A 27514-nucleotide genomic window follows, 5' to 3' on the forward strand; every position below is an offset into this window, starting at 1 on the left:
CAGAACTAGTCCAGGAGTAGAACTGGAAAGAAGTGGGAATAGTAATGAAGGTCATTAGGTGGTGCTTACAGCACCTAATTGAAGATCACAATGAAGAAATTGCCTTCTATACCTCCCAGCTGAGAACGAAAGAGAAATAAAACCCCTCCTTAGATCTGGTTTTGTGTAAAGAGTATTTTGTAATTGTGTCCATAAAAGTCCCATGTATGTCTTTACAGGTAGAATCCTAACTATTTTATATTGTCTGTAGTTGTTTAAAATGGGATCTCTCTTTCTATTTCTTACTGCCGGATTTTGTTAGAAATATAAAGAAATACTAGTGATTTGTGAGGGTTTATTTTATATCCTGTTAATTGTCTCAATTAGTTTTTTAAATTATTTCTCTAGGGTTCTGTAAGTAAACCAAAATATCTGCAAGAAGTAAGAATTTTGTTTCCTCTCTGTTTATGTTTATTCCTTCAATTGCTGTTTTTTTGTCTCTTTATATGCCTAGTATTTCTAGCAATATATTGAATAGTAATGGTGATAGTGGACATCTTTGTTTTAGCACTGATCTTATTAGAAAGGCCTCTAACTTATCCCATCAAAGATAGTTCTAGCTCATGGTTTTAGATAGCTACTACTTATGATTTTAAGGAAAGCTCTGTTTATTCCTTTGCTTTCTAGTGTTTTCAACTGGAATGAATGTTACATTTTGACAAAAGCAGTGGATGGAGTGCTGGGCCTGAATTCAGGAAAGCTCGAGTTTGAATCATACTTCAGATACTTCATAGCTATGTGGCCTTGGGCAGGTCATATGTTCTATGTATTTTAGTTTCCTCCATTGTAAAGCGGGGGTAATAGTACCCATACCCAGGGTTGTTGTTAGAATCAAATGAGATAATATTTATAAAGCACTTGACATATAGCTTGGTAATAATAAAGACTATATAAATGCTAGCTATTATTATTAAAGCTTTTTCTATATCTATTGATATAATCATTTGATTTTGGTTTTTTTTTTATTAACATGGCCAAATACTTTATAATTTTCCTAATATTGAACTACCCTCATGTTCTTGGTATAAAATTCAGCCTGGTCATAGTGCATATAATCTTGCTAATATTTTATTCAGATTTTCGCATCAATTTTCATTAGTGCTATTGGGCTATATTTTTTTTCCTCTATTTTGACTCTCCCAGGTTTAGGTATCAAAACCATATTTGCATCCTAGAAAGAAATTAGTAACACCCTTATTTTAAAAAATTTTTTCCAAACAGTTTATGTAGTATTAGAATTAATTAGTCTTTAAATGTTTGATAGAATTAGCTTGTAAATTTATTTGGCTCCTGGTTTTATTTTTTCCTTTTGAGAGTTTATTTATGGCTTGTTCAATTGCTTTTTCCAATCTAAAGTTATCCAAATTCAAATACTCTATTTTCTGTTCTGTTAATCTGAGCAATTTGAGTTTTCAGAAATATTTATCCATTGTAGATGGTCAGTTTTATTGACATACAGTTGGGCAAAATTCTTTTATTTCTTCATTGGTTGTGAATTCATTTTTTTCACCTTTGATACTTATAATTTGGTTTTTGTCTTCCTTTTTGAAAAATCAAATTAACTAGTGACTTTTATTTATTTTTTTCATTTTCAAAAAATCAACTCCTGGTTGTCGCTGTTTTCTTAAATCAACTTGTTGGATTCTTTTTAGTTTCATTAATCTCTCCTTTGATTTTCAAGATTTCTATTTTGATATTTAATTGGAGATTTTCAATTTTCTGGTCTTGTAAAAAAGTTACATGCCCAATTCATTGATCTACTCTATTTTTGTTGATGAAAGTAGATAGAAATACTAATTTTCCTATGAGTACTACCTTGTCCACATCCCCAAAATTTTATTACATTGTTTCCTGTTAGTGACTTTATGAAATTATTTGATTGTTTTTATGATTTATTTTTTGTCCTACCAATTCTTTAGGATTAAGTTATTTAGTTTCCAATTAATTTTCAAATTTTTGCTTCAAAAGGCCTTTATTGAGTATACTTTTTATTGCATTATGGTCAGCAAAAGATACATTACTGTTTCTACTTTTCTGAATTTGTGAGATTTTTTTCCTTTGCTCTAATATATGGTCAATTTTTGTGAAGGTGCCACAAACAGCTGAGAAATTAGTATACTCTTTTCTATTCCTATTCATTACCTAACTTTTCTAAAATTCTGCTCATATCTATTTCTCTTTTGTTTATTTTTTGGTTAAATTTATCTAGATATGAGAGATAAATTACTGTCCCCCACTATTATAGTTTTACTCTCTATTTCTTCCTACAACTCATTTAACTTTTCCCTTAAGAATTTAGGTCTTATGCTTTTGATGCATATATCTTTTGTACTGATATTAATTCATTGTACTTTTTTTTTAACAAAATGCAATTTTCCTGTTTATCTCTTTTATTTAGGTCTATTTTTGCAATTGATTTGTCTGAGAGATCATGATTGCTACTCCTGCTTTTTTCCTTAGCTGAAGCTTAGTAGATTCTGCTCATTCCACTATTTTAGCTGTGTGTATCTTTCTGTTTCAAGTATGTTTCTTGCAAACAACATTGTTGGATTTTGGTTTTTAATCCATTCTGCTATCCTCTTCTATTTCGTGAATAAGTTCTTCTCATTCACAGTTATGATGGCTGACTCTGTATTTCCTTCCATCTTATTCTCTTATACTTTTCTTTCCTTTTCCACTGCCCCCTCATTAAGAGATTATTTTTGCTTCTGAAGGATCTCTTCTTTAATTTAACCTCCTCCCTTTTCCTTACCCCTTTACCTCCTGTTTATCTGTTTGGTAAAAATGTATTTCTGTACTCATCTATGTGTGTATTCTTCCTTATTTTGACCAGTTTGGATGAGGGTAATTTTCAAGTGTCACTGCTCCCCCCTCCTTCTTGTTGTATAGGCTTCTACTTGTATACTTCCTAAATGAGAAAAGTTATGGGAAAGTTATCTCCATTCTGTTTTTCCCTCCTGCTCCCCTTTCCCATGGTAATTCCTCTTCCTCTTCCATTCTGTTGCTTTTTAAAGATCACCAAACCATAAAAGAATCACTTCAAGTCCCTCTGTCAAATTAGACTCATTTTTAAACTTCTGATGATGACAACAACAAGAATTCTGAAGAAGTATAGGAATATCATCTTCCTATATAAGAATATAAACAGTTTAACCTTGTTTGTCCCCTTATGATTGTACACTCATGTTTACCTTTTTATTCTTCTCTTCACTCCTGAGTTTTCATGTCAAATTTTCTACTTAGCTCTGGTTTTTCATCAGGAATGCTCAGAAGTCCTCTCTTTTATTAAAGATCCATTTCCCCCCTGTAGGATTATACTTGGTTTTGCTGGGTAAGTTATTCTTGATTGTAAGCCTGGATCTTTTGCCTTCTGGAATATCCTATTCCAAGTTTTTTACTTCTTTAAACTAGTGGCTGATAAATTCTGATTCTGACTGTGGTTCCTTGGTACTTGAATTTTTTCTTTCTGGCCACATGTAGCATTTCTCCTTTGACCTGGGAGTTCTGGACTTTGACTATTACATTCCTAAGAGTTTTTATCTGGGAGTTTCTTTTAGGAGGTGACTGGTGGATTCTTTCAATTTCTACTTTGCCCTCTGGTTCAAGAGATGTGGACAGTTTTCTTTGATGATTTCTTGAAGTATGATGTCTAGGTTCATTCTTTGGTCATAGCTTTCAGATAGTCTAATGATTCCTAAATTAGCTTTCCTTGATCTGTTTTCTAGGGCCATTGTTTTTGCTATAAGATACCTTACATTTTCTTCTATTTTTCAGTCTTTTGATTTTTTAAAAAAAATTCTTGATTTTTCATGCAGTCATTAGCTTCTGTTTGGTCAATTCTAATTTTCAAGAAATTATTTTTTTGGGGTAAGGTTTTATATCTCTCCTTCCAAGATGTTAATTATCTTTTTATATTTTTCTTCAAGAGCTCTCATTTCTTTTCCTATTTCTTCCTTCTCTCATTTTGTTTTTAAAATCATTTTTGGTTTTATTTTTTTGTTAACTCTCACTTTAACGCTTCCAAGAATTCTGGTTGCACTGTGTCCAAGATGCATTTTTCTTTGAGGCTTTGATTGTAGATATTTTTGAATCTTTATATCCTTCTGGGCTTGTGTCTGGAGCTTCCCTGTTACCATAATGGCTCTTTATGGTGGGCTTCTTTTTTTGTTTGCACATTATTCCAGCCTACTTCTTGATTTTTGAGTTTATGTTAGTTCTAGACTTTGTGCACTATGTATGGGGAAAATGTATGCCCTAAACTTCTGTGCTCTTCTGTCCTGTTGCTTTCACAAACCAATACGAGATTTGCAAGCTTCCACCATTTCCAAAGTGATGTGATCCTGGGTGAAGTCTTCTCACTGCTCTCTAGTCTGAGCTCTACAAGTTCCTGAATCAGTTTTGCGTCAGTTTACTTGTCCCTGGTTGGAAGTTTCAGTAGACGGCTGCTGGACTATTAAACACTGGGAGGTTCTGTGGGCTCCCCTTTGCTCTGGAACTTCTGCCCTGATTATTCCACTGCAGGCTTCCATCCTGGGCTGCAGGCTAGATCTGAGTCCCTGCTGTCTTCCTGGGATCAGAGCCATACAATTATTGTTTGCTTCCAAACTTGTTTCTTGCTCAGTACAAAGTTAGGGCCCTGCTACTGTCTCTTCCTCTAGGCCTGCTCCTCTCCACCCTTGATCTATATGATCTGGACCTGGGGAGTGGGTGACAGAGCAGCCAGATACCTTGGACTAGTTCAGGGTCGCATTAGACGTGCTTGATTATGTTCCTCCGTTGTCTGGATGGGTAGTTCAGAAGACTGACAAATTGCATCTGGGGATTGATTTCTGTTATTTGACGTTTGGATCTCTGAGGCTTTGGGAAGGGCCTGTGTGTGGTCAGAGTGTAGGATCGAGTTCTACTTGCTCCTTTCCCTTTTGATGCACAGGATGCTGCCATGGCTTTGGCCACTGAGATCCCAGTAAATTTGTGAAGTCTGAAGCCTGTATCTGCATGGCACTGGAAAGAAGGAGGGGGGAACCAGGGTGTGAGATTGGATTTTGTTGCCAAGACTGTGAGTTGGGTCCTTGGGTTGGCTAGTATAGCCTTGATGCTGGTAATATGGCGGGTGGTGGAGGAAGGGGTGCTGAGTGAGCTCAAGGCAGGCTTAGTTCTTGAGGTTTTTTTTTTTTAACTACTTTTGGGTTCCTGATATCCTAGATTATGGAGAGAACTAAAGCTACTTCATCTTTGGCATCTCATTTCTGTTTTGGAGGGGTTTAAGAGGTTGGGAGGATCAGAGAAAATACATAGTCCTCCATTTTGTTGGTTACATGATCCAGGCATGTCAAGCAGTGTTCATAGAGCAATACGGGGCTGTGCTGGCAAATAACAAACAGGGTCTCCAGGGGGGAAATGTATGCACTCACACTTTTAAGCTTAATCTGCATGACTAACACTTTCTTAACTCTAGACAATCAACAAAACAATAAATCAAGCCCTGATTTGTAGCTGATTCCTGAGGTGTAAGTGCTCCTGCTGAAAATGTAAGAATTGACTAGAACTGGCCCCAGCACACCCTTTCAAGTGACTTTTGATGGGCTACAATAACAACAGCAGCCCACCTCTGTCTTGCATACTTCTTTCTATACACTTACAAAAAAACCAAACCAGGACAAAGAAGTCAGGGATTTGGGAAGAGGTGTCTGTGAGGCTGTCATAGTCACCACCAAGAGGCTGCATCAGGGCTGAAGGAGCCCTGCATATGAACGTTATGCCCTCAGGGCCTTCCTGAGCTTATAGCTGGAGCCCCTGGCATAACACACTCAAGAAGGTTGGAACATCTTCCAGAGAGTGGACTTGACTTTGGAGGTCTGAGAGGTGAATCTGAATTTACTAAGGTTGAAACTGAAATCAATCAAACAATGCTCGAAAATAAAGATGTAATAGTTTAACGTTCGTGTTGGTGAACTTGGAAGCACTAGAAATGGCATCCATATGTGTGACATTTTAGGTGTCTTCATAGTTCAAATGAAGATCTTGTTGTTATGAGGAAGGCCCATGAAACCCATGAAAAATTGCTCCATCTCAGAATATTTAGACAGGTAGATGTTTGGATTGATGCGTATCAAGGAGATAATGTTCTTCTGAACTAAATGGCTCAGTTGTTATGGTTGAAGTAACTGAATTAAGAATGTTAATGGGTAGCTATGACACCATGGTGGACAACAATGAAGGCAGCATTATACCTGGCCTCCATTTCAGTTGAATGAACAATACATGATTCAGGCAACTGGGACAAGTGATCAAGCACTGCTGATACATTTTACCTTGGTGGAAATGTTTGGTAATATAGCAGCTATAACATCAAGACTACAAAGTGAAGGAGATTATCTGGGTAGAGATGCCTATTAAGTGAGTAACTTATACCTCTACACAACACCTTTACTTCCCTAATCAGTTTGCTGTTGTTCAGTTGTTTCAGTCAAGTCCAACTCCAACTCTTGACCTATATGGGGCCATGTAGGCTTTCTTGGGAAAGAGACTGGAATAGTTTTCCATTTCCTCCTCCAGCTCATTTTACAGATGAGGAAACTAAGGCAAACAGGGTTTAATACTTGTCCAGGGTCATACAGCTAGTAAGTGTCTGAGGTCAGACTTGAACTCAGGAAGATGAGTCTTCCTGTCTCCAGGCCCAGTAATCTACCCACTGTGCTGCCTACCTGCCCCCTAACCAGTTCATGTTGCCTTTGGAAATCTTTAAGTAACATATTTCTTCCCAGATGCAAGGAATCTGGTCAACAAGGTATTGACATAATATATGGGAAAGGTCTCAAAGTGCATTTCTGCAAACTAGTTCAATTGTATTTGCTGGTTTTGTGGTTCTGGAATTGTCCTCCCACTTGGAAGCATTGCTCAGTTGGACCTCAAGGGAGTGTAGAGGGGTGACAGAAAATGTATGGTGGATGGTGTCCAGTTTGGAGATAAGAATTCTGATAGGACAAGATTTCTGTAACTTCGAAGGAAAATCTGATCTTGTCCACAGAAGCTTTGGAATAAATCATTCAGTGGTGATATTTTTAAATGAGAGAATAAATATATTTTGTGATTATTTAACTGTAAACTTCACAGGAAACCATATTAATAATTTTAAAAATGTAATGCCCCCATAAAAAAGAAACTGTTTAATCTCTTAAAACAAATTTATTAACTAGCAAGTGGGTGTAATATATACATTATACACTAGATGGCGAGATGCAGGCCACCAGTCAATTGGCTTTGTCAGTATGAATCAAATGTGTTTGTGTGGGCTTCTTTACAGGCTGCATTGAAGATTTTCCCAGCCTGGAATCTACTCTCTCATTCCCCCACCCCTTTTTCCTCATAGAATCCCTAATTTTATTATGGCATAGCTCAAGCACTGGCTTTTATGTGAAACCTCTTCTAAGTCCCCAACCTTTCTCCCATTACTATGTGTGATGTATATGTGCATGTGTGTGTAATATATATGTGTGTCTATTATATGTGTATGTATAGTATATATAGTAAAAATAGTAATAGTGAATATTAATTACTATAACAGTAATAGCAAATATTAATTAGTAAATATTACTAAAATAGTAAATATTAATTTCTATAAAATAGTAAAAATAATCCATATGTATATGTAAATATGGAGTATTTTTACTATATATGCTATACTATATAGTATTTAATACTATTTTTAGTGTGTGTATGTATACATATACATGCATACATACACACACGTATATATAATTTTATTCTGCATGTATTTGTAGCAAGGTTTAGGGGTCAACCATATTCACATGTAGATTAGGCACAGTATAGCTCACTAGAGGGTTCTCAGCCTATAAACTCTTAGTTGGCTTTTCCTCTAACACCTCACAGTGATTAAAGGGCTTCACATCCATCTCATCCTCACAGGATCCCTAATTTCCCTTATGGCCCAGCTCAAGCACGAACTTTTACATGAAGCCTCTCCTGATTCCCCCAACTGACAGTACCTTTCTCTCTCCTGCACCACCCCATGCACACGCACATGCATGCACACACACATGTATATTATATATACTATACGTGTATTATGTATGTATACGTAGTAAAAAAATTACACATGTATGTGTAAATACGGAGTTTTTTTTACTATATATGCTATGCTATATAGTATTTAATATTATATATATATAGTATTGCTATATATATATGTATATATATTTAATTTATTCTGCATATATTTGTAGCAGGATTTAAGGGTCGACCATCCTCACATGTAGATTGGGTGAAGTGTTTCTCACCAGAGGGTGCTCAGCCTACAGATTCTCCTCTCTGATTGACCTCTCCTCTAACGCCCCACAGTAACTAAAGCCTTCTGGCTATCCGTCTCTCCCTCCTGTGCATAGCCGATCAATGGCCAGTCTTGCCCTTCTACCTCTACAATGGCTCTTCCATTCAACCTCTCCTCTGTACTCATAAAGTAACCACCTTAGGTCAGGCGCTCACCACCCCTTATCTAGATTCCAGCAATGGCCTCCTAATTGATCCCTTGCCTCAAGTCTCCCCACACTCAAATCCATCCTCTACACCACTACTAAATTCAGATTCAGATCCAACAATGTCAACCCTCTAATCCATAAACTCTAGTGCCAGACTTCTTAACTTTTTTGTGTCGTGGCAGTCTGGTAAAGCCTATGGATTCTTTCTCAGAAGTTTTTTTTTTTAAATTCATAATTGAAGGAAGTGCTAAATTTTAATTAAAGGTTAGTGAAAATAAAATTGTAATTTTTTACTCTGCAAATTCATGATCCCCTGAAAACCCCAGGTTAAGAATCCCTGCTCTAGGGTCTACCTATTCCTCCTAGGATCAAATATAAACTGTTGGGTTTTTAAATCCCTTAACAACTTGGTCCCAAATCTCATTATTCCAGCCTTATTATGCATTACTCTGTACTCTCTGGTCCAGCCAAACCGATATCACTGTTCCTTACACAGTTTTCCATCTCACATCACCATACTCTTTCAGTCATCCTCCATGCCTGGAATGTACTCTCTCCTTACTTTTGCCTCATGGAATCTCTTATTTCCTTTAAGACGCAGCTCAAGGACAACTTTTAACATGAAGTCTTTCCTATTCATGGCAACTACAAGTGCCCTCCCTTACTAATTACCTTATATTTATTTTTATTTATTCTGCATATATTGATAACAGGGTTTGGAGAGCAACCATACTCATGTGTAGATTGGGTAGAGTATTCACATCTCTTCTTTTTTTCTTTTTTGTGAAGTATTTTTTTAAAATCTAATTTATTTAATATATTTAGTTCTCAGCATTGATTTTCACAAGTTTGAATTACAAATTTTCTCCCTATTTCTACCCTCCCACCCACTCCAAGATGGCATATATTCTGGTTGCCCTGTTCCCCAGTCAGCCCTCCCTTCTGTCACCTCCCTCCCCTCCCATCCGCCTTTCCCTTCTTCTCTTGTAGGGCAAGATAAATTTCTACACCCCATTGCCTGTGTATCTTATTTCCCAGTTGCATGCAAAAACCTTTTTTTTGTTTGTTTTTGAATGTCTGTTTTTAAAACTTTGAGTTCCAAATTCTCTCTCCTCTTCCCTCCCCACCCACCCTCCCTAAGAAGGCAAGCAATTCAACATAGACCATTTGCATATAATTATGTAAAACCCTTCCACAATACTCATGTTGTGAAAGACTAACTATGTTTTGCTTCTTCCTAACCTATTCCCCTTTATTGAATTTTTTCCCTTGACCCTGTCCCTTTTTGATTTTGTATATATTTATGTGACACTAAATAGTTCAGTCACACCCCAGGGTCTGTACTCTTTTCACTTGATCTTCCCTTTGGGCAAAGTTTAGTCTCTGAGACACGCTCTCATACCCTTAAGCACTATGTTCCAATGGCTCATTTTCCCAGGGAATATATGAGTATCAAGTTCACGTTTTATGGTTCTGCTTAGGAGCTATATATATTCACCAAACCAAACCAAACCAAACTCAGTAGCCTGAAGGAGATCTTAACCTTCCACACTAATACTGTATGGTTCTGGTGTAGATGGTTTGTGAAACACAAAACCCTTCAGGACAGTCCTGCCATTCATATTCTAATCTTAAATAAAGACATGCAGAGAGATGTTGGGAATGAACTAATTTATAAAAAGAGAATCAAGCTTACAAAACGCCACCAGTAGTGGTGGGTAGCAAAGTAGGACATAGCTGGGATTTTTGCACTTCTGCCAAGATGTAGAGAGGGGAGGGGGAAGGAGAAAGAAGACATCCTACAGCTATGGTTTTTTGAAGCTGAGTGGGGGAATTCACCACCAATCAGGTCCTGCCTCCAATTAGGCTGCAGTTTTGTCTGTTTGCTGTGCAGGATGATGTTGGACATCCCAAGAGGACACCAGTTGATTTCCATTCCATTAAACTGTTTCTTCTCTGTTTCCCAGGCTCCACAGCCTTGGCCAGCTATACTGCTTTCCCATGATGCTCCTCTTCTTCTCTTCCAGTGCCCCAGACTTTGTGCCAAGGCAATATAGCTCATTCCCTCTCCACCAAACCCCAAACAACTTCTATAGCTAGCCTCTTCCCCTGGGGAGCTATCTCATTGGTCCATGGAAGGTTCTATAAGGTGCAATTCTTATATGCTCACATGCTGTCTCTCCCAGTAGAATGTAAGCTCCTTGAGGCCTGGGACTATTTCATTTTTGTCTTTGTATCCCCAGTGAATGACAAAATACTTGGCATGTAGTAGGCATTTAATAAATGTTTGCTGCTTGATTAACTTGTCATCATTCCCTGTGGTATAATTTTTTTCACCTGAGTTTGTTTGATGTCATTTACAAAGCCAAGTTCTAAATGATCAGAAATTTTCATTCTGATGTATATATATGTAAATATTATACACACACATATGTATTTCATCAGAAGTTTTATTCTTCCATTTATTGTTTTACAGAGGGATCTGAACCAATTAAAAGAGAAAAACTTTGTGCAATTCATTCATGCATGATTGGTATTTTTGTTTAGCTAGTTTCATGGGCATCTATAAAAGGAATAAAGCATTCCATTTAAAGTGGCTTCTTGCTCTACCACTCACTATCTGTGTGACATTAGCCAAGTCACTTTTCTCTGAGCCTTGGTTTCTTCATCTATAAAATGAAGGAGTTAGACTAGGGACTTCTAAGCTTCCTTCCATCTTTAAATCTATGATCCTGTAATGATTTGTCTTTTATTCACACATTTATAGTAGGGTTTTATCTGGTAATATTGTTGGACCTTCCTGATTTCATAAAACTGATCTACAGAAGGATTTTGAAAGTTTAGGATAAACCCAGACCATAGTCCAGGGATGGGGAATGTGTGGCCTTGAGGCCACATGTGGCCCTCTAGGTCTTCAAGTGAGGCCCTAGTCCTTCTGTGTTCTGCTGAAGGCCAACTTCTCTCATTATCAGCTTATTTAATTATCACTAGCGTTATTCTGGTATAGTGGAAGAACCCTGGATTTGAAGTAAGAATGCTCGGATTCAAATTCCAGCTCTCCTACCTGTGTCATGTTGGGTAAATCATCTTGTCTCTATGATCCTTCATTTTCTTATCTGTAAGATGAAGGGGAGAGACTAAATTGAATATTGAAAGAAGGTAAAAATTCTGAATGGGAAAGGAGAACACAGTGTATTCTAGCCATGGGGGATGGCCAGTGCAAAAGCATTAAGTGTTTTAGGATCATTTATATAACTAAACTGTGACTCAACAGTCCCAAAGGGAGATAGAGTCCCGTGTGTTTGAGAAAGCCAGTTTAACTGGCCTGTAGAGTAGAGGAAGGAGAGTATTATACAGTATAATAAAGCTAGAAAGTAGAATGGGCCCAGCTTGGGAAGGGTTTTAAAAGTCAAAACAAAGACGGTTGTATTTTATCCTAAGGATATTAGGTTGTTATTGGAGTTTATTGACATGATCAGACTTGCACCTTATGAAAATCATTTTGGCAGTTATGTGGAGAATAAATTAGAGTGGAGAGAGAAGTGACTGGTAAACCAATTAATTCATTGCAATAATCTGGGTGAAAGGTGATAAGGTTCTGTTTCAACAATCCGGCTAGCAGCTGTTGTTGGGGGGTAAGTCCAACCCAAGCCCAACAACAAGAATGCTACCAGCACGCTGCAAAAGCACAGGTTCTTTTGATCTGCTTAACCGAGGAAAGCTACGTTAAGGGGTTGACAAGCTTACTCTAATTCAGCACACAAATACCATTCACTCAGTTCAGGGGGAAAAGCCAGCACCCCGAACTGTAGAACAAAATACAAAGTACAAACATCAACAGACAGACCTTGTCTGATTCAAATCCCAATACATAGTTACCAGAGTTTAACAAAGTCCCAACATCCGGGTTACAAGCTGGAGAGCTCTTAGCTACATCTGCCTGGGAGTCTTCAAATGCCACCAAGAGTGAGAGTCCTGTGCAAATGGCTCTGTCTTGTCTTCTTACAGGGTTTCAGACGTCACCAAACGTCATCTGAATGACCAAAACTTAGGCTGCTATGATTGGCTCTTGAGTTAGCACCTCCCCTTAGTTAGCCCCACCTTGGGCCCTACCTTAGTTACCAATCCACACCCACATAGGTTTTGCACCTAATAGGGGTTTGGGCCTGGGGCTTAGCACCTAGTAAGACTCAGTAAAATACACTGAATTACCCAAAGGAAACAAAAGCCAAACTCTTCAAGGGCACTTGGTTGAACTAAGTGTTAAGAGCCCATTTTGCTTACCAACACAGGGTCTGAATGAGGGTGGTAATTATATGAGTAGAGAGAAGGGGACAGGTATGATAAATATGGAGAATGGACAAGACTTGGCAACTGATAATGTGAGGAGAGGAAAGTGAGGAATTAAAGATGCTTCTAAGATTGTGAGGTTGGGTTGATTAAGATGGTGGTACTATCAACAAAAATAGGGAACTTTGAAAGGCAGGGTCAGGTTTGGGAGGGAAAATAATCACTTCTGTTTTAGACATGTTGAATTTGAGATGCATAAGTAATAACAAGTAGAAAATGTCCGATAGGCAGCTGGAGATACATGACTAGAGCTCAGAAGAGAGACTAAGACTGGATGTATAGATCTGGGAATCATCAGGATAAAAAAAAAATAAAAAAATCCATGGGAGCTGATGAGGTCATAATGTAATAGCAACCAGAGAGAAGGAAAAGGGCTCAGGATAGGGCCTTGGGGCCCATCCAGCTATACAATATTACAGGGGTGAGAAACCAGCAAAGGAAACTGATTAGGAAGAGAAACAAGAAGCAACAGTGTCACTGAAAACCCAGAGGAGAGAGTATTCAGGAAGAACAGGAGCGATAAATTGTCAAAAGTGTTCAAACGTCCTGTTCTAGGACATGGAAATAGGAAGTGGAATGCTGACTTCAGGGAACTGTTTCAATAGGCCAGTTTGGGTGGAATATTTATAGACAACATGAAGTTGAGTGATATGATATGAAAAGACAACTTTAGAGTCTAATTGGGGGAAGCTTTACATTTCAGGTTGAGGACTTTGTATCTCACTGAAGAGGTAAGGAGGAACCAATGACAGTTTTTGAGTAGGAGAGTGACATTAGAGTTACACCCATTCTTTAAAGTTATTTTGGCAGATCTTTTATAGGTTGATTGGAGAGGGGGAGACTAGATACAAGGAAACAAATTAAGAACCTATTGCAGTAGTCCTGGTAAGGGATAGTGAGGGACTGATCTAGCGTGGTAGCTTCACAATGAAGACAAAGGGAGGAATGGGAGACATGTTACGGGATTTACAAGATTTGGCATTTGGATTATAGGAGTATGGGAGTGAGGAGTCAAGGATGATGCCAAGGTTATGAACATGGGATGGCTAGAAAGATAGTAGTCCTGTTATAAGAAATAAGGACATTTGGAAGAGGGTCAAGTATAAGGAAAAAAGTAATCAGTTATATTTTGGACATGTCAAGTTTGAGAGGCCAACTAGAAATCCATTTAGAAATGCCCCATTGCTTTTGACAGTGAAGTACTAGAGTGATTTAGGCTGGAGACAGATGGATAAGTTCAGGAATAATCTGCATAGAAGTTATAATTAAACCCATAGAAAGGTGAGGATTTTACCTAGAGAAAGAGAGAGGATGGGAGAGTGCTCTGAATGTGGCATTGGGGAGTACCCAGTTAGGGTTTGGGATATGGATGATGATATAGCAAAGGACATTGAGAACAAATGGTCAGGCAGGCAGGAGGGCAACCAAGAGAGAGCAGCATCACTTGAGCCAAGAGAGGGCAGAGTGGTCAGGAGAATGGAGGGACTAACAGTCAAAAGGTGCAGAGATCAAGAAGGATGAGGGCTCAGAAAAGGCTATTGGATTGAGAAATCGAGAGTTTTATGATGACTTTGGAGAGAGCACTTTCAGTTGAGTGGTAGGGTCAGAAACTAGATCACAGAGGGGTTGAAAAATGAGTGGGAAAAATTTATAATGGTAAACTTATTGTACACTTAAATGGAATAGCAAATTGTACATAATAGATCTGCAGTTTTGTGTGCAATCACCTTTTTATTCTACTATGTTATAAAAATACTTGTTTTATTTTATAAATTAAAAATAAATAAAATTTTAAAAAATGAATGGGAAAGCAATTATATATAATGTGTTTAGATTATGTTTTTTCTGTGTGTTTGTGAAGGAAGGAGAGATAAAGGCTTGAGATGGTGGCTGGATAAAAAAGTTTTCTTTTTCTTTTTTTCAAGGGATAAAGGAGATGTGGTCAGGTTTGTAGGGAGCAGAGATAAGAAGGCATTGAAGATGAGAAAGAGAGGAGGAATGATAGAAGAAGCAAACTACCAGAAAAGATGAAAGGGGACAAGTTCAAGGTCACAGGATGGCCTTGGAAAGGGGAAGGGATACACTTTCCCAAAGATTGGAGAAAATGATATAGAAAGGCACTAAGTTCATAGGATCATAGATGTAGAGCTGGAAGGGACATTGGAGGCCAGAGTCTAACTCCATTTTACATTTGAAGAAACTGAGGCTCAGAGAGGAAGGAATAAATATTAGGCTGCTTCTATGTGCCAGGCACTCTGCTTTTTATAAATATTTTCTCATTTAATCCCCACCACAACCCTGTGAGGTAGTCTTATTATGATTTTCATTTGACACACGAGGAACCTGAGGCAAATAAGAGTCAAATGACTTGCTCAAGGTCACACAGCTATTAACTAGCTGAGGATGGATTTGAACTTAAGTCTTCCTAACTCCAGACCCAGCATTGCATCCACTGTCACTAGCTGCCTAAATGCCTAGATGCAGATAAACACCTACCTAATGGGATTTCAAGATAAATGATAGTTACTTCTGCATAGATTTTTAAGTAAGATGTGATAATTGTGTGGCTATCAACTATGTATAAGTCATATTAAAAGGTCTGTTTTAGAGTCAAAAGAAGTGAATTAACTTAATATATAAATTAATGTGCGACTGCATATTAGTCATCCTAGTCCTGAATTGGCATCCAAAGAGTATGAGTCAAAGTTCAATAAGAGTAACCATAATTTATCTAAGACTTTAATGTTTATAAAACATGTTCTTTGGTAAATTCAACAAATATCCTTACTAAACAGAGCACTAAATATGGGGTATCCCCAAAATCTTAGTGCATTTTAAAGTTTAAGACTAAGCTTGAAAATGAACTAAACTTTTGGGACAACTTGTGTAAGTTCTGTTCTTGCCCTTAGGTTCTTTGCAATACAAAAGAGACAGGCTAATAGTTTAAAGGCATATAGCAACACAGTTTAATCTGGCCTTTTATAGAAAATGTTTTCTTTAACAGAATTCATCTCTCTCTCTCTTTCTCTCTCTCTCTCTCTCTCTCTCTCTCTCTCTCTCTCTCTCTCTCTCTGCCTCTCTCTCTCCCTCTCTCTACCTCTCTCTCTCTCTTTCTCTCTATCTCTCTCTCTCCCTCTCCCTCTCTCCACCTCCCTGTCTTCCCACGCCTCTGTGTCTCTCTCCCTCTCTGTCTCTTTCTGTCTGTCCGTATCTCTTTCCCCTAAGTGTGAATTGTAGAAATGAAGGGAATGATTCTTAAGAGGTGTATAACTATGTTACAGCTTTTGCTAAATCCGGTCCAGGTTTTCTCTCACACTTTCATATTGTGAAGAAGTACTCCGGTCAAAGTCTTTTCGGTGTATTCCCGTTTATTTGAGCACGGGTGATTTCTCCTTAGGCGGGAGGGACACAAAACTGCCAATAGCAGGCCTGGAAAGTTGGCTGCTTTCCATTCGAGCCTCTTGTTTTCAGCCTCGGGAAGTTTTCGGGTAGACCCCAGGAACGCCATTTTAAAAGAGGACAATCTCTCAACCCCTCCCCACCGTGTGTGTGTGTGTGTGTGTGTGTGTGTACATGTACATGTGTAGAAAGAGGTGAATCTTGGTCACTTTAGTCAATATGTTCTGGAAAATAGTTCTATAACAGTTCCCACTGTTTCCATCCTTTTTGGGGGGTTGGAGGGGTCCTCCCAACATTTATGTCCCCACCTCCCCTTTACGCTGATCATGTAATGTTAGAGCAGGAAGACGTTTTAGAGATCATGAAATCAATTTCCTTACTTTATAATCGAAGAAACAGCTTCCTGAGAGTGGAAATGGCTTGCCCAATGTCCCACGGCTTATGCGGTAAATCAGGAGTAGAAACCAGTTCTCTTGGATCTCAGTCCCTTTTCCCTCCACTCTACCACCGTGAAAAAGTGGGAGGACTGCAGATAGAGTCAGAAGACTTGGGTTCGAATCCCTATATGGCTACTTACTGTTCTGGGACCTTAAACAAATCAGTTCATTCCCTAGGGTTTCAATTTCCTTAACTGTTAAAATGAGGAAGTTGGAGTAGATGATCTCTAAAATCTTCTCTCTTTTAGTCATTCTAATAAATCTGAACGGAAGAGAGTGATACTGACTTTTCTGGGCAAAGAAGGAGTGGGAAGGAGATTGGGGATGGGAATGGGGACAAAGATGGGAGTGAGGACGGGAATGGAGGGGGGACTGGGTATGGGGATGGGCGGAACGTCAGGGGGTCATTAAGACCTCCAGGGAATGGAAAGCCTCTTCGATCTCCAGGGAACAAGGGGAATGGGCGTGGGGTGGGGTGGAGGTGATTTCCCTATTCCCAGGGAAATAGTTAGAAAAAGCACTTGACTGGGGGTTGGGGTGAGTTTGGTGGAACTTCTGCGGAGTTTGGTTTAGAAACTCAGTACTTTTTCCATACTTAAAAGCCCTTTAATATCTGAGGCAATAAACTGGAACTTACTGTGCACATTTATCTGAGACTGCAAAGCAGTCATCCTAGTCCAAAACTGGCACTCAAAGAGCACGGTAGTTAAAGTTCAATAACAGTAGCGATTTATCTATGTAAGATATTAATGTTTATAAAACACTCCTTTGCAAGTTCAATAAAAATCCTTACTAATCACTAGACACTGAATACTTGGATGCCTTCCAGCATTTTCATCTGAAGTTTGGGAAGCAGTGTGTGTGTGTGTGTGTGTGTGTGTGTGTGTGTGACACAAACCCCTCACCCCACTTCTGCTCCCGCCCCTCCGGAGAAAGGGTGCGGGAGAGTCCCAGGGTAAAGGTTTGGCCCCTCCTGCTCCACACTGCTGCGAGTCCAGTGCTGTTCTCTGACCCACCTGTGCCGGCCGCACGCAGCGTCCGCTACACGCTGCTTTTGGCTGTCTAGCAGCTGCAATGGGCGCCGGGGCCTCCTCGTCTCTTACGCGCCTCGGTCTTGCGCTCCCAGCCTCGGCGCAGTCCAGAGCCGCCTGGCTCGGGGCTGCTGCGCTGGGACTGGCGGTCGCCGCGGCGCTGGGAGCGGCCGCCTGGAGCACTAGGGGCCGGCTATGGCGGCGGCGGCGGCGGGGGCAGCGGCGGCTGCAGCAGGTGGGCACCGTGGCACAGATCTGGATCTACCCCATCAAGTCCTGCAAGGGAGTAATTGTGGACGAAGCCGAATGCACCGAGTTGGGGCTGCGCAGAGGCAACCTGAGAGACAGGTACCAGTCCGGGCCCCGGCACTGTCCCAGTCCCGGGATTGGCCGGTGGCGTGGGGGGTTGTAGAGTAAAAGAGTAGAGAGAAGTGGGGTCCAAGTGCGAGGGGCAAGCCAGGGACCCCTCTTACCCGGAAGAGGAAGACGGGGAAAGGCAAATCAGTAGCTGTGGTCATTCTGGACTGTGTCCTTGTGCTCTGTCGGGTTCTTCCAGGTCCAGTACTCCCGAAGCAGATCTAGCAGCAGAAGAAACATCAGTGCCCACCTAGGTGCACTCTGGGGTGCAGCTTCTGTCAGCCAGCACTGCAAGGGGGCATTATCACCATGTAACACAACTTTGGAGTTCTTAAATTTTGACCTAGTTTCTTTCCAGAAAATGGTTGTGCCTTTGGTAAAAATGATGCAGGATCATTGCATTGTAGGAGACTAATAAAGATTTTCAGGGATTTCAGACCAAACTGTTATCCTCATACGGGATAAAGACTGGACTTGTGGTTTTATTCATATACTTACCCTCCATCTATTAATGCAGATGAGACACTAAGAGTGACTTGCTCAAGGTCTCACAGTTAGTATGTGGCAAACATGACACTTGAACCCAGAACTTCCTGGCTCTGAGACAATGTCTTCATTGACTACATGGCAATGGCTCTTACTGTCATAATATTATTTTGTAACATGCATCCTAAAGAGGAAATAGTGATGTGTGTGTATTAGGGGTCACTGTGTATACTCCCATACAGAGGAATAAAATCAGCACAGTAGTAAAATCTAGTGCAGTCTTTGGCACATAGTAGGTGTTTTTTGGTTGATGAGGAAAGGAGGCACTTAAGAGGTAAAGTGACTTGGCCAAGGTCACAAAGCCAGTTAGTGGCAGAGCTGATATACTCTGAGGCGTAATTCCATGCTCTTTCCACACCACCATGGGGCATTGATATATCCAGGATGATTTAGCTGTGGACCTGTATGGGATTGCAGGGTATGAGCAAATTGATCTCTCAGGGATGCTTCCCTCCCTGTGATTAGGTGATTTATTTATCTGCTGTTCATTATTATCTGAACTGTTCATCCACTTCTCTGCTGGATGCTTCAAGGTAGATATATCACACTCATATGGGTGCCCAGTCATTGGCTGAAGAGCCAATGGTTAAGCTGTGAAAGCTGGGCCTCTCAAGTGTATCCTTAGTCCTAAGAGAGGTTATTAGTTCCAGCTGGGTCACTTTCAATAAAACAGCCACCTAAATAAGACAAAACAAGAGAACAGGAAACAAGAACAACCAGTAGCATGGCAGGAACTTTTTCATTTTTAAATAAGTTTTTATTGACGTCTTCCATTTCTTACATCCTCATAGTTGTATCAAGTATCCCTCCTCCTCTTCCTTTTCCAGAGCCATCTCATGTAACATATGGTATTTTTTAGAGAGGAAAAATAAACACAACTGATGGATACATTGAGAAAGTCTAAAATCATGTGTGCAATGTATAAGAGCTGTACACTTCCCACTTTCATGAATGGAGGGGTGAGTTAGGAGAGTCCTTTCATATCTCTTCATTTAAATCATGCTTAATTTTTATAATTTGGTTCAAGTCACTTGATTTTTTTGCTCTGTCAGTTTTTCTGTTTATGTGGCTATAGTTAGTGTGTATAATGTTTTCTTGGCTCTGCTCACTTCACTTTGCATCAGTTCATATAGATTTTTCCATGTGTCTCTGTATTCATTGCATCACCTTTTATAACACAGTTATATTTCTTTACAGTTACAGCTTTATTTATCCATTTCCTAATTGGTGAGCAGTTCCTTCGTCTCCAATTCTTTGTTATCACAAAAAGTGCTGCTGTAAATATTTTGGTATCTATAGGGACTTTCTTCTGATTAATGTCTTTGAGGTATAAACCTAGTAATGGTCCAAAAGGTATAGACATCACTCTATTTGCATAATTACAAATTGCTTTCTAAAATGATTGTACTGTCCCACAGCTCCACCAACAATGTATTAGTGTGCCTGTCCTTCCACACAACATGCCCACTATTGATTATTGCCATTTTTTGGTTATTTTTATTTTTTACTATTTGCAGAATGTAGGGGAAACCTCAGGGTTGTTTTGATCTTAATTTCTTTTATTATTAGTGATTTGGGGCATACTTTCATGTGGTTGTGAATAGTTTACAATTCTTTTTTTGAGAAGTTTGTTCATATCCTTTGACCAATTGGAAATGGCTATCAGTCTTATGCATGTTTAGTAATTGTTTAGATATCTTGGATACCAGACCCTTTGGGGAGAAATTTGATGTAAAGATTTTTTTCCCATTCCACCACTTCATTTCTTATCCTAGATCTCTATCTAGCAAACCTTTTCTTGTAACTCATAATAATGTTAATAATGACAATGATTGTAGTAGTAGTAGCAGCAGCAGCCCCAGTATTGGTGGTGGGGGTATTAGTAGTAGGAGCTGTAATAGAACTAGTAGTAGTAGTAGTAGTAGTAGTAGTAGTAGTAGTGTGATGATTAAAAAGTTTGAGAGACATAGTTTCTGGGTAATTTAATCATTTTATTAATAAAGTCAACAGGCTATTAATAAAAGAATGGTCATTTTGTCGTCTCTCTTAGACCAAAGACCCCTGGTGGCAGTGGGGTCACAGTTTATATACCCTTTGAAGAGGAAATATTCCTGAGGGGTGTGTGCTCAACTCTGACCAGTTAATCAAATGGGAGGTGGGCTACGTTGGGGTATGTGACTTAGGTCAGTCAAATCTTGGTCAAACATCAATTTCCATATCACCTGTCTTGATAATAAGGAGAATCAACATTTTTCCCAGGGTCTGAGCAAATACAACGAGCAGGAATACACCCATTAGCCTACACTTAAAATTTCTTTTCTTAGATATGAGTAGTTTTCAGATGTAGTAATTAAAACTATCTATAGCCACATGAAAAAATGTTCTAACTCACTACTGATTAGAGAAATGCAAATTAAAACAATTCTGAGGGACTACCTCTTACCTGTTAGATTGCTAGGAAAATGACAAATGGTGGAGGGGATGTGAGAAAAATGAGACATTGATGCATTGTTGGTGGAGTCGTGAACTGATTTAACCATTCTGTAGAGCAATTTGGAACTATGCCCAAAGGGCCATACCCTTTGACCTAGCTATACTACTACCAGGTCTGTATCCCGAAAGACATAAAAAACAAAAAGGAAAAGGACCTATATGTACAAAAATATCTATAGCAGCTCTTTCCTGGTGACAAAGGATTGGAAATGGAGGGTATTCCCATTAATTCGGGAATGGTTGAACAAATTGTGGTATATTATTATTATTATTAAAATGATGAGCAGGATGCTCTCAGAAAAACTTGGAAAGACTTACATGAGCTGTTGCAAAGTGAAATGTACTGTGTACAAAGTAACGGCACTATTGTAAGATGATCAGCTGTGAATGACTTAGCAGTTCTCAGAAGTATGACGATCCAAGACAACTCTGAAGGACTTATGGTGAGACATGCTGTTCATCCCCCCGCCAGAGAAGGAGCTGATGGTGTCTGAATGCAGATTGAAGCATACTTTTTTTACCCTATGTGTTTTTCTTGAATTTTTTTGTCTATGTTTTCTTTCACAACATGACTATCATGGAAACGTTTTACATGACTATATATGTATAATCTATGTGGAATTACTTTCCCTCTCAGTGAGGGAGGGGGAGTGGGAAGGAAAGAGGGGAGAAAATTTGGAACTCAAAGTTTTAAAAAATGAATGTTAAAAATTTTTACATGTAACTGAGGAAAAATAAAGTACTAAATACATTTTTTTCAAATACATTTTTTCCTGTCTGATTAGATTTTGGCCTAGGTAAATCTTTAACAGAGATTTTTCTCATTGGTTGATTTCTGGATGAGGAAGTAGAAAAATAGAAAAACTTGGTTCTAATATAATAATTAATTATTAAAGAGAGAAATATTCATTTCTCACATTCCCCCATTTGATTCTAATTGAGAGAGGAAGTCTTCTGAATGAATCACTGATTTTCTTAACTATGGGGCTTATGATGGCTAACAATGTAAGGGCAAAAAAGGGGAGAAACTGATCGACACATTGACAAAACCAAAGGGGGCAGTCTCCTTTAGTAAGTAGACCTTACAGATAAAAGACGCAAAGGAAAAAAGCAAAAATAATTGTCCATTTATGGCTTACAAGTCTCATCTCATACAGCTCTCTGATTCTTGGGACACCATCTGATGCAGCTCTCTGGTCTGGGTGTGATCTCAGAGACGTTTCCAGACTCAAGTCACTTGTAGAGATCCTCTTTCTCCATTAAAAATCTAAGATGTCTTAACCCAATTTTAAATTTACTTTGCCAGTAACCAGGTCAAACAGTGAAAGTTAAATCAACCCTTATATCTGTACTATCATAAAATCAAATTTGGAAGCTTTTAGACCAGGAATTTGACAATTTTAGGTTGGCCAATACACACACACACACATATACATATATGGACAAACATATATATGTGTATATGTACGTGAAACTCAGATACAAACAGAAAATTACAACCTAATTTTTATGCTTGGCATTATTCGTTCCCCCATTAGGAGGATGAGATTCTGATAAGGAATTAATAACATTTTTTATAAAATGGACTCTAATACAAAAATGAATTCATTTAAAAATTGCCAGATTAACTTGAGATTCTGATAAGGAATTATTAACATTTTTTATAAAATGGACTCTAATATAAAAATGAATTCATTTAAAAATTGCCAGATTAACTTCAGTTATAATAAAAGGTTCTGAATGGTATATATAAATACATTAATAATCAATTTCAAAACAGTGCAAATCAAGTAAGTTACTTATAATGAAACATTTCCAACTTCTAGTCGTATTCAAATGAATAAACCCTAACAAAAGTGGATGTCTCTTTAAGGCATTTACAAGATAGACCACAAGCCATTCTTCATCTAAGATAACTAATTGTTGATATCCCTTTCCTTAACACAGAACTGAGACAGTTATGATACGAACTAAATAACGGCATCATATCCTGACTTCACAAATCTTTGCATCATTTGCCTAATTATCCTCATACCATTATGAGAAATTAAAGGACCTTACTTATGAAGGAATATATAACTAGTAACAGATGTCAAGGCTAAATCCTTAATTAGTTGTCTGGAGTATAGAAAGGACTAAAATTCTAGGCCAAATAGCTCAAATCTTATACCTGCATCTTGCTGTAGTAACTCAGATGCTCCAGCATTAGCCTATAAGGTAAAGATTTAATATTGTGTTCATACTGATCATCTAACATGATTATGTAAATTTGCCATAAAAAATAGGGACATAAGGAAAAGTGTTCCTTATTTTGATGTCAGTTCCAAGTGAAAGTTATATAAACCAGGCTTAAAGGCAGCCAGGTGGGATATTTTCCATTCCAGAAATGCTATTGGGGAAATTGAGTCAGGAGAATTCTACCTTAGCCCATGCCAAAAATTGTTCTCCCAATTTTTCTCCATAAGAACTCCACCGGAAGTTCATGTATGTAAACCCCATAGGGTTGCTGGCATCATGGATCATTATATTCATACTTGCAGTCAGACCTAGAATAATATAAAGTAACAGTCCCATAAGGTCTTAAATAGCAAGCTGCAATAATCAGAGCTTCAGCTGGATTCACCTCTCAATGATCGCATATCCTAGAGATAACAAGTATTGACTATAATCTCACATTGGTAACAGGAAGAGATTTATCATAAAAAATTGCAACTTGATATAACTACTATTCATGCCGAGTAGATGTTTTTTCATTCCCAAGTTCAATATTATACAAATGATTTTGCTTTAAGGTGCTTAATAGCAAACACTATAAGGCTTGGGATGGGATGTGTAAATAAAACAATCCCAAACTGTGTACAGATTATGTGAAATACACATAATAATAACAATAACTAATATAATAATAGCTAAAACAGGTTTAGTTATTAATGATGTTCAAATGAACATAAACATAAACTACCACTCTCATGATCCCTTTAAACAATGGAAACATATTTAAGGTGACTCTTAAGTAGTTTGCATGCATTTCTACACATATTCTAATCCTAGATTAAATAACAAACATAAATAAAATCAGATTTCCCATTAGGGTGACACAAGATAGCTTATAAATTACTACTCTTCACTAACATAGCTGGCCGTCCTGAAATCCTATTCCTTAAAACAAAAACAAAAGAGGTTTCTGACTTTAACCTCACAAGTTAATAGATTACATCTTTGTTTCACAAGCTTGTTTACCTTTGTCTAATTATACTTATATCATTCTGAAAGAATGAGACACTCAAGAATTGAATCTTATACATATGACAAGTTCAAGCACTAACTTGACTGTTGCTTAGGCCATGGAATGACAACAAATTCAGATTAAAACAGTAAGATCTTTCCCACTCACAGCTTATTACAGTAATTCAGATGCTTTAGTATTAACTTAATAACAGATCCAGTATTGCAATGGCAAACTTCCACTTTTTCTTTACCCTGATAATAGAAGTTGGCTATGAGAGTTATAAGCAGGGACATAGTTATGATAGCGTCAAAACTGATCCTCAAAGCCTACACCACTAGTAGCCTGGCATGTATGGAACCAGGTGGACAGATTTTTTTTTTTGTATAGGAACGTCCAAACTTTTGCAAGGTAACCTCCCTCCCTTATTTTCAGGGACAGATATTCACTAGCCCTAGATGTCAGATGTTGATTCCATTGATTTTCTTTTCCTTTTTTTTTTTTTTGAGGGCAATGGGGGTTAAGGGACTTGCCTAGCGACAGGCAGCTAGTAAGTGTCTGAGGCTGGATTTGAACTCAGGTCCTCCTGACTCCAGGGCCGTGCTCTATCCACTCCGCCACGTAGCTGCCCCTTGTTGATTCCATTTTGCTGCTGACTGTTGACATTTCTCTTAAATTGCCCATGTGATGTTGGTCCAAGGACACAACACATCTAAGAATACCACGAAGAAATTCACAGTAGGTTTGGACATAACTGTTATCAATACCATCAAAATATTGTAATAAATTGGCTTACAAATAAAAATTAGTAGTAAATTGGTAGTTAAATCAGTGTAAATATCACAGATTTTTTACAAAAGATTTTTTTACTTAAATGTGTCTTCCTAAAAGTATTTCTTTCTTAAAAACAGATTAAAATTTATCCTGCTGTTAAAAAGGATAATCACTAAACTTTCATGAAGTAAATTAGTTGGAAACCTCTGAGATGACAGATGTCTCTCTCTTGTTCAACCTTAGAGCAAAGTAAATCTTTAAAATTGGAATTTATCAAAACTAAGTTGGTATAAATTGTCTTTAAGTAGCATAAATAAATCCCAAAGTACTGTAATAAAATAAATTCCTAATCATCACAAAATTCCTAGTTCCCATTCCCCCCTCATCAAAAGGTGTTTGCAATGGGAAACACCTTTTGATGAGGGGGGAATGGGAACTAGGAATTGCAATGGGAAAGAGATTCAGTCTTTTATAAGCCAAAAAGAATATACCCAATTAAATTAGCCTTATCACAATAACAAAGTTCACCAGGCCTTTAAAAATTTGCTCAGTATCTTTTTCTTCCCTTTGTCTTTAAACATATCACTAGAAATTAAGAAAATAATTACATTCTGGAATCTCACATAGATAGCAGATATGTGATAGTTCACTATAGTTCACTTAAACCCCTAGAAAATCAACACTGGCCAATTGCTATCAAACTCCAAATTTATATATATAATATATACATATATGTATACATACATATACACACACACTATATATATATATATATATATAAATATATATATATATAATATGTATATATACACACACACATATCCTCAGATGCAACAAGCTTGAAAATTATACCTCCATTTTGTGCAAGGATTCCCATTTACTCAGTAGGAATTCCACAACAGAGAAAACTCTTGCACAGGGTTGATAAGAATTTATTATTTATGAGTAGATAATTCTAAGAATCCTTGTAGGTTTACAAAGGAGATTTTACAAGATCTTTTCTTTGTACAATTACTAATTTTCTTTTAAAATATCTATGTAAATACTTGATTAAAACAATAACTCCAAATAGCTTAGTTAACAATCTCACAGCTTTCATAAATAATAGCCAAATAATTTTTGGTGAAACTTTCTTTTAATATGGGCAAAACTCTCAAGTTTATAATTTCGTAAATTACAGTACTTCAGGACACTACAACACATGGTCAGCCCGGCTGATAGAGTGATCTAGCAGCTTCCTACATTCATTCTTTTTTTTTTTCCGACAGTACAATTCTTTTAATCTGGCAACATCTAGACTATAAGAGGAATTGCTATTCTAACAAAATAGCCAATATAATTGTTTACCAATTTATACAATATAAGAAAACTTAGAAACATAACAATAGCCTGAACAATATGTATTTCAGATTTGAAACAAACCCACTACCAATTCAGATGAATGTGCTTCCAAATTACCTTATGCAGTAAATCATTCATCTTGATGAAAGTAGACAGGTGGGTCCCAGTGTCTTGAAATAATTCACTCAGACAATCTCCAAGTTAAAGACAGGCATTCATTAGGGTAACACACCCAGTGGTCCTGCTCCCATGGGAGGCAGAGGATTTAGCCAGGTTAGGCATCTGGTTTAAATACAATTTGACGGGATAGGGGCAAGGGGAGCACGAGAATGGGAGGAGGGAGGGGCCTGGCTCTAGAATGCCAGGTAGTCTGGAGGTGTTTTTGTCATACAGATAAGCAAGGAGAACAGGAAAGGGGGAAGGGCTGCTCCCAAATGTCACATAGTTGGGGGTGCTTTGTGAAAGTACACAGATAAGTCCAAGGTGGGGGGATTTAGTCTTCTTTGATCCCTTTTCTGGCTGGTCACATCATGCATTTTATTTCATATCTCACATCCTGCATCCTGCTTGCTCCATCTGCCTCAAGCACTCCTTTCTACCTCATCAGTCTCATCAACTTTGGCATTGTATACTGATAACGTCTAAAACCCATATAAAGTTATCAAGTATGAAGCAATTACGTCTAATTAAAGAGATAATGAAGACAATTAACATTCAGATAACTTTTGCCCTCTATGCCAAGCACTATGCTAGGCACTTTACAATTATGTGATCTTCTCAATAATCCTGCCAGGTGGGTTCTATTATCATCCCCTTACAGAACAGTAAACTGAGGTAAATAGAACTTTCTTGGAACCATACAGCTAATAAATTTATTAATGCCAAAGAACAAATATTTTTCATGTTAGGTTATAATTTACCATAATAATACCGATAAAGGGAGAACTCTCAGACCCAATTCTTGTTTTTTTTTTTTTTTTGCAGTGGGGGGGGCAGGGCAATTAGGGTTAAGTGACTTGCCCAAGG

At 38.1% G+C, this 27514-nt stretch overlaps 1 protein-coding gene across 2 annotated transcripts in view; it reads left to right on the forward strand.

The window, feature by feature from the left end:
* Window positions 1-17567: 17567 nt before the first annotated feature.
* Window positions 17568-27514, forward strand: part of MTARC2 (mitochondrial amidoxime reducing component 2) — a 36876-nt gene continuing 26929 nt past the window's right edge. Inside the window, exon 1 of one of the 2 annotated variants that reach the window (XM_036754596.1) lies at window positions 17568-18099. In XM_036754596.1, coding sequence (XP_036610491.1) covers window positions 17795-18099 — 305 coding nt within the window. In that variant the 5' untranslated portion in view covers window positions 17568-17794. The remainder of the gene's footprint in view (window positions 18100-27514) is intronic. The other variant, XM_036754597.1, reaches the window with a different exon arrangement.

This window comes from Trichosurus vulpecula, chromosome 4, assembly GCF_011100635.1.
Source record: "Trichosurus vulpecula isolate mTriVul1 chromosome 4, mTriVul1.pri, whole genome shotgun sequence".
Lineage (NCBI taxonomy): Eukaryota > Metazoa > Chordata > Mammalia > Diprotodontia > Phalangeridae > Trichosurus > Trichosurus vulpecula.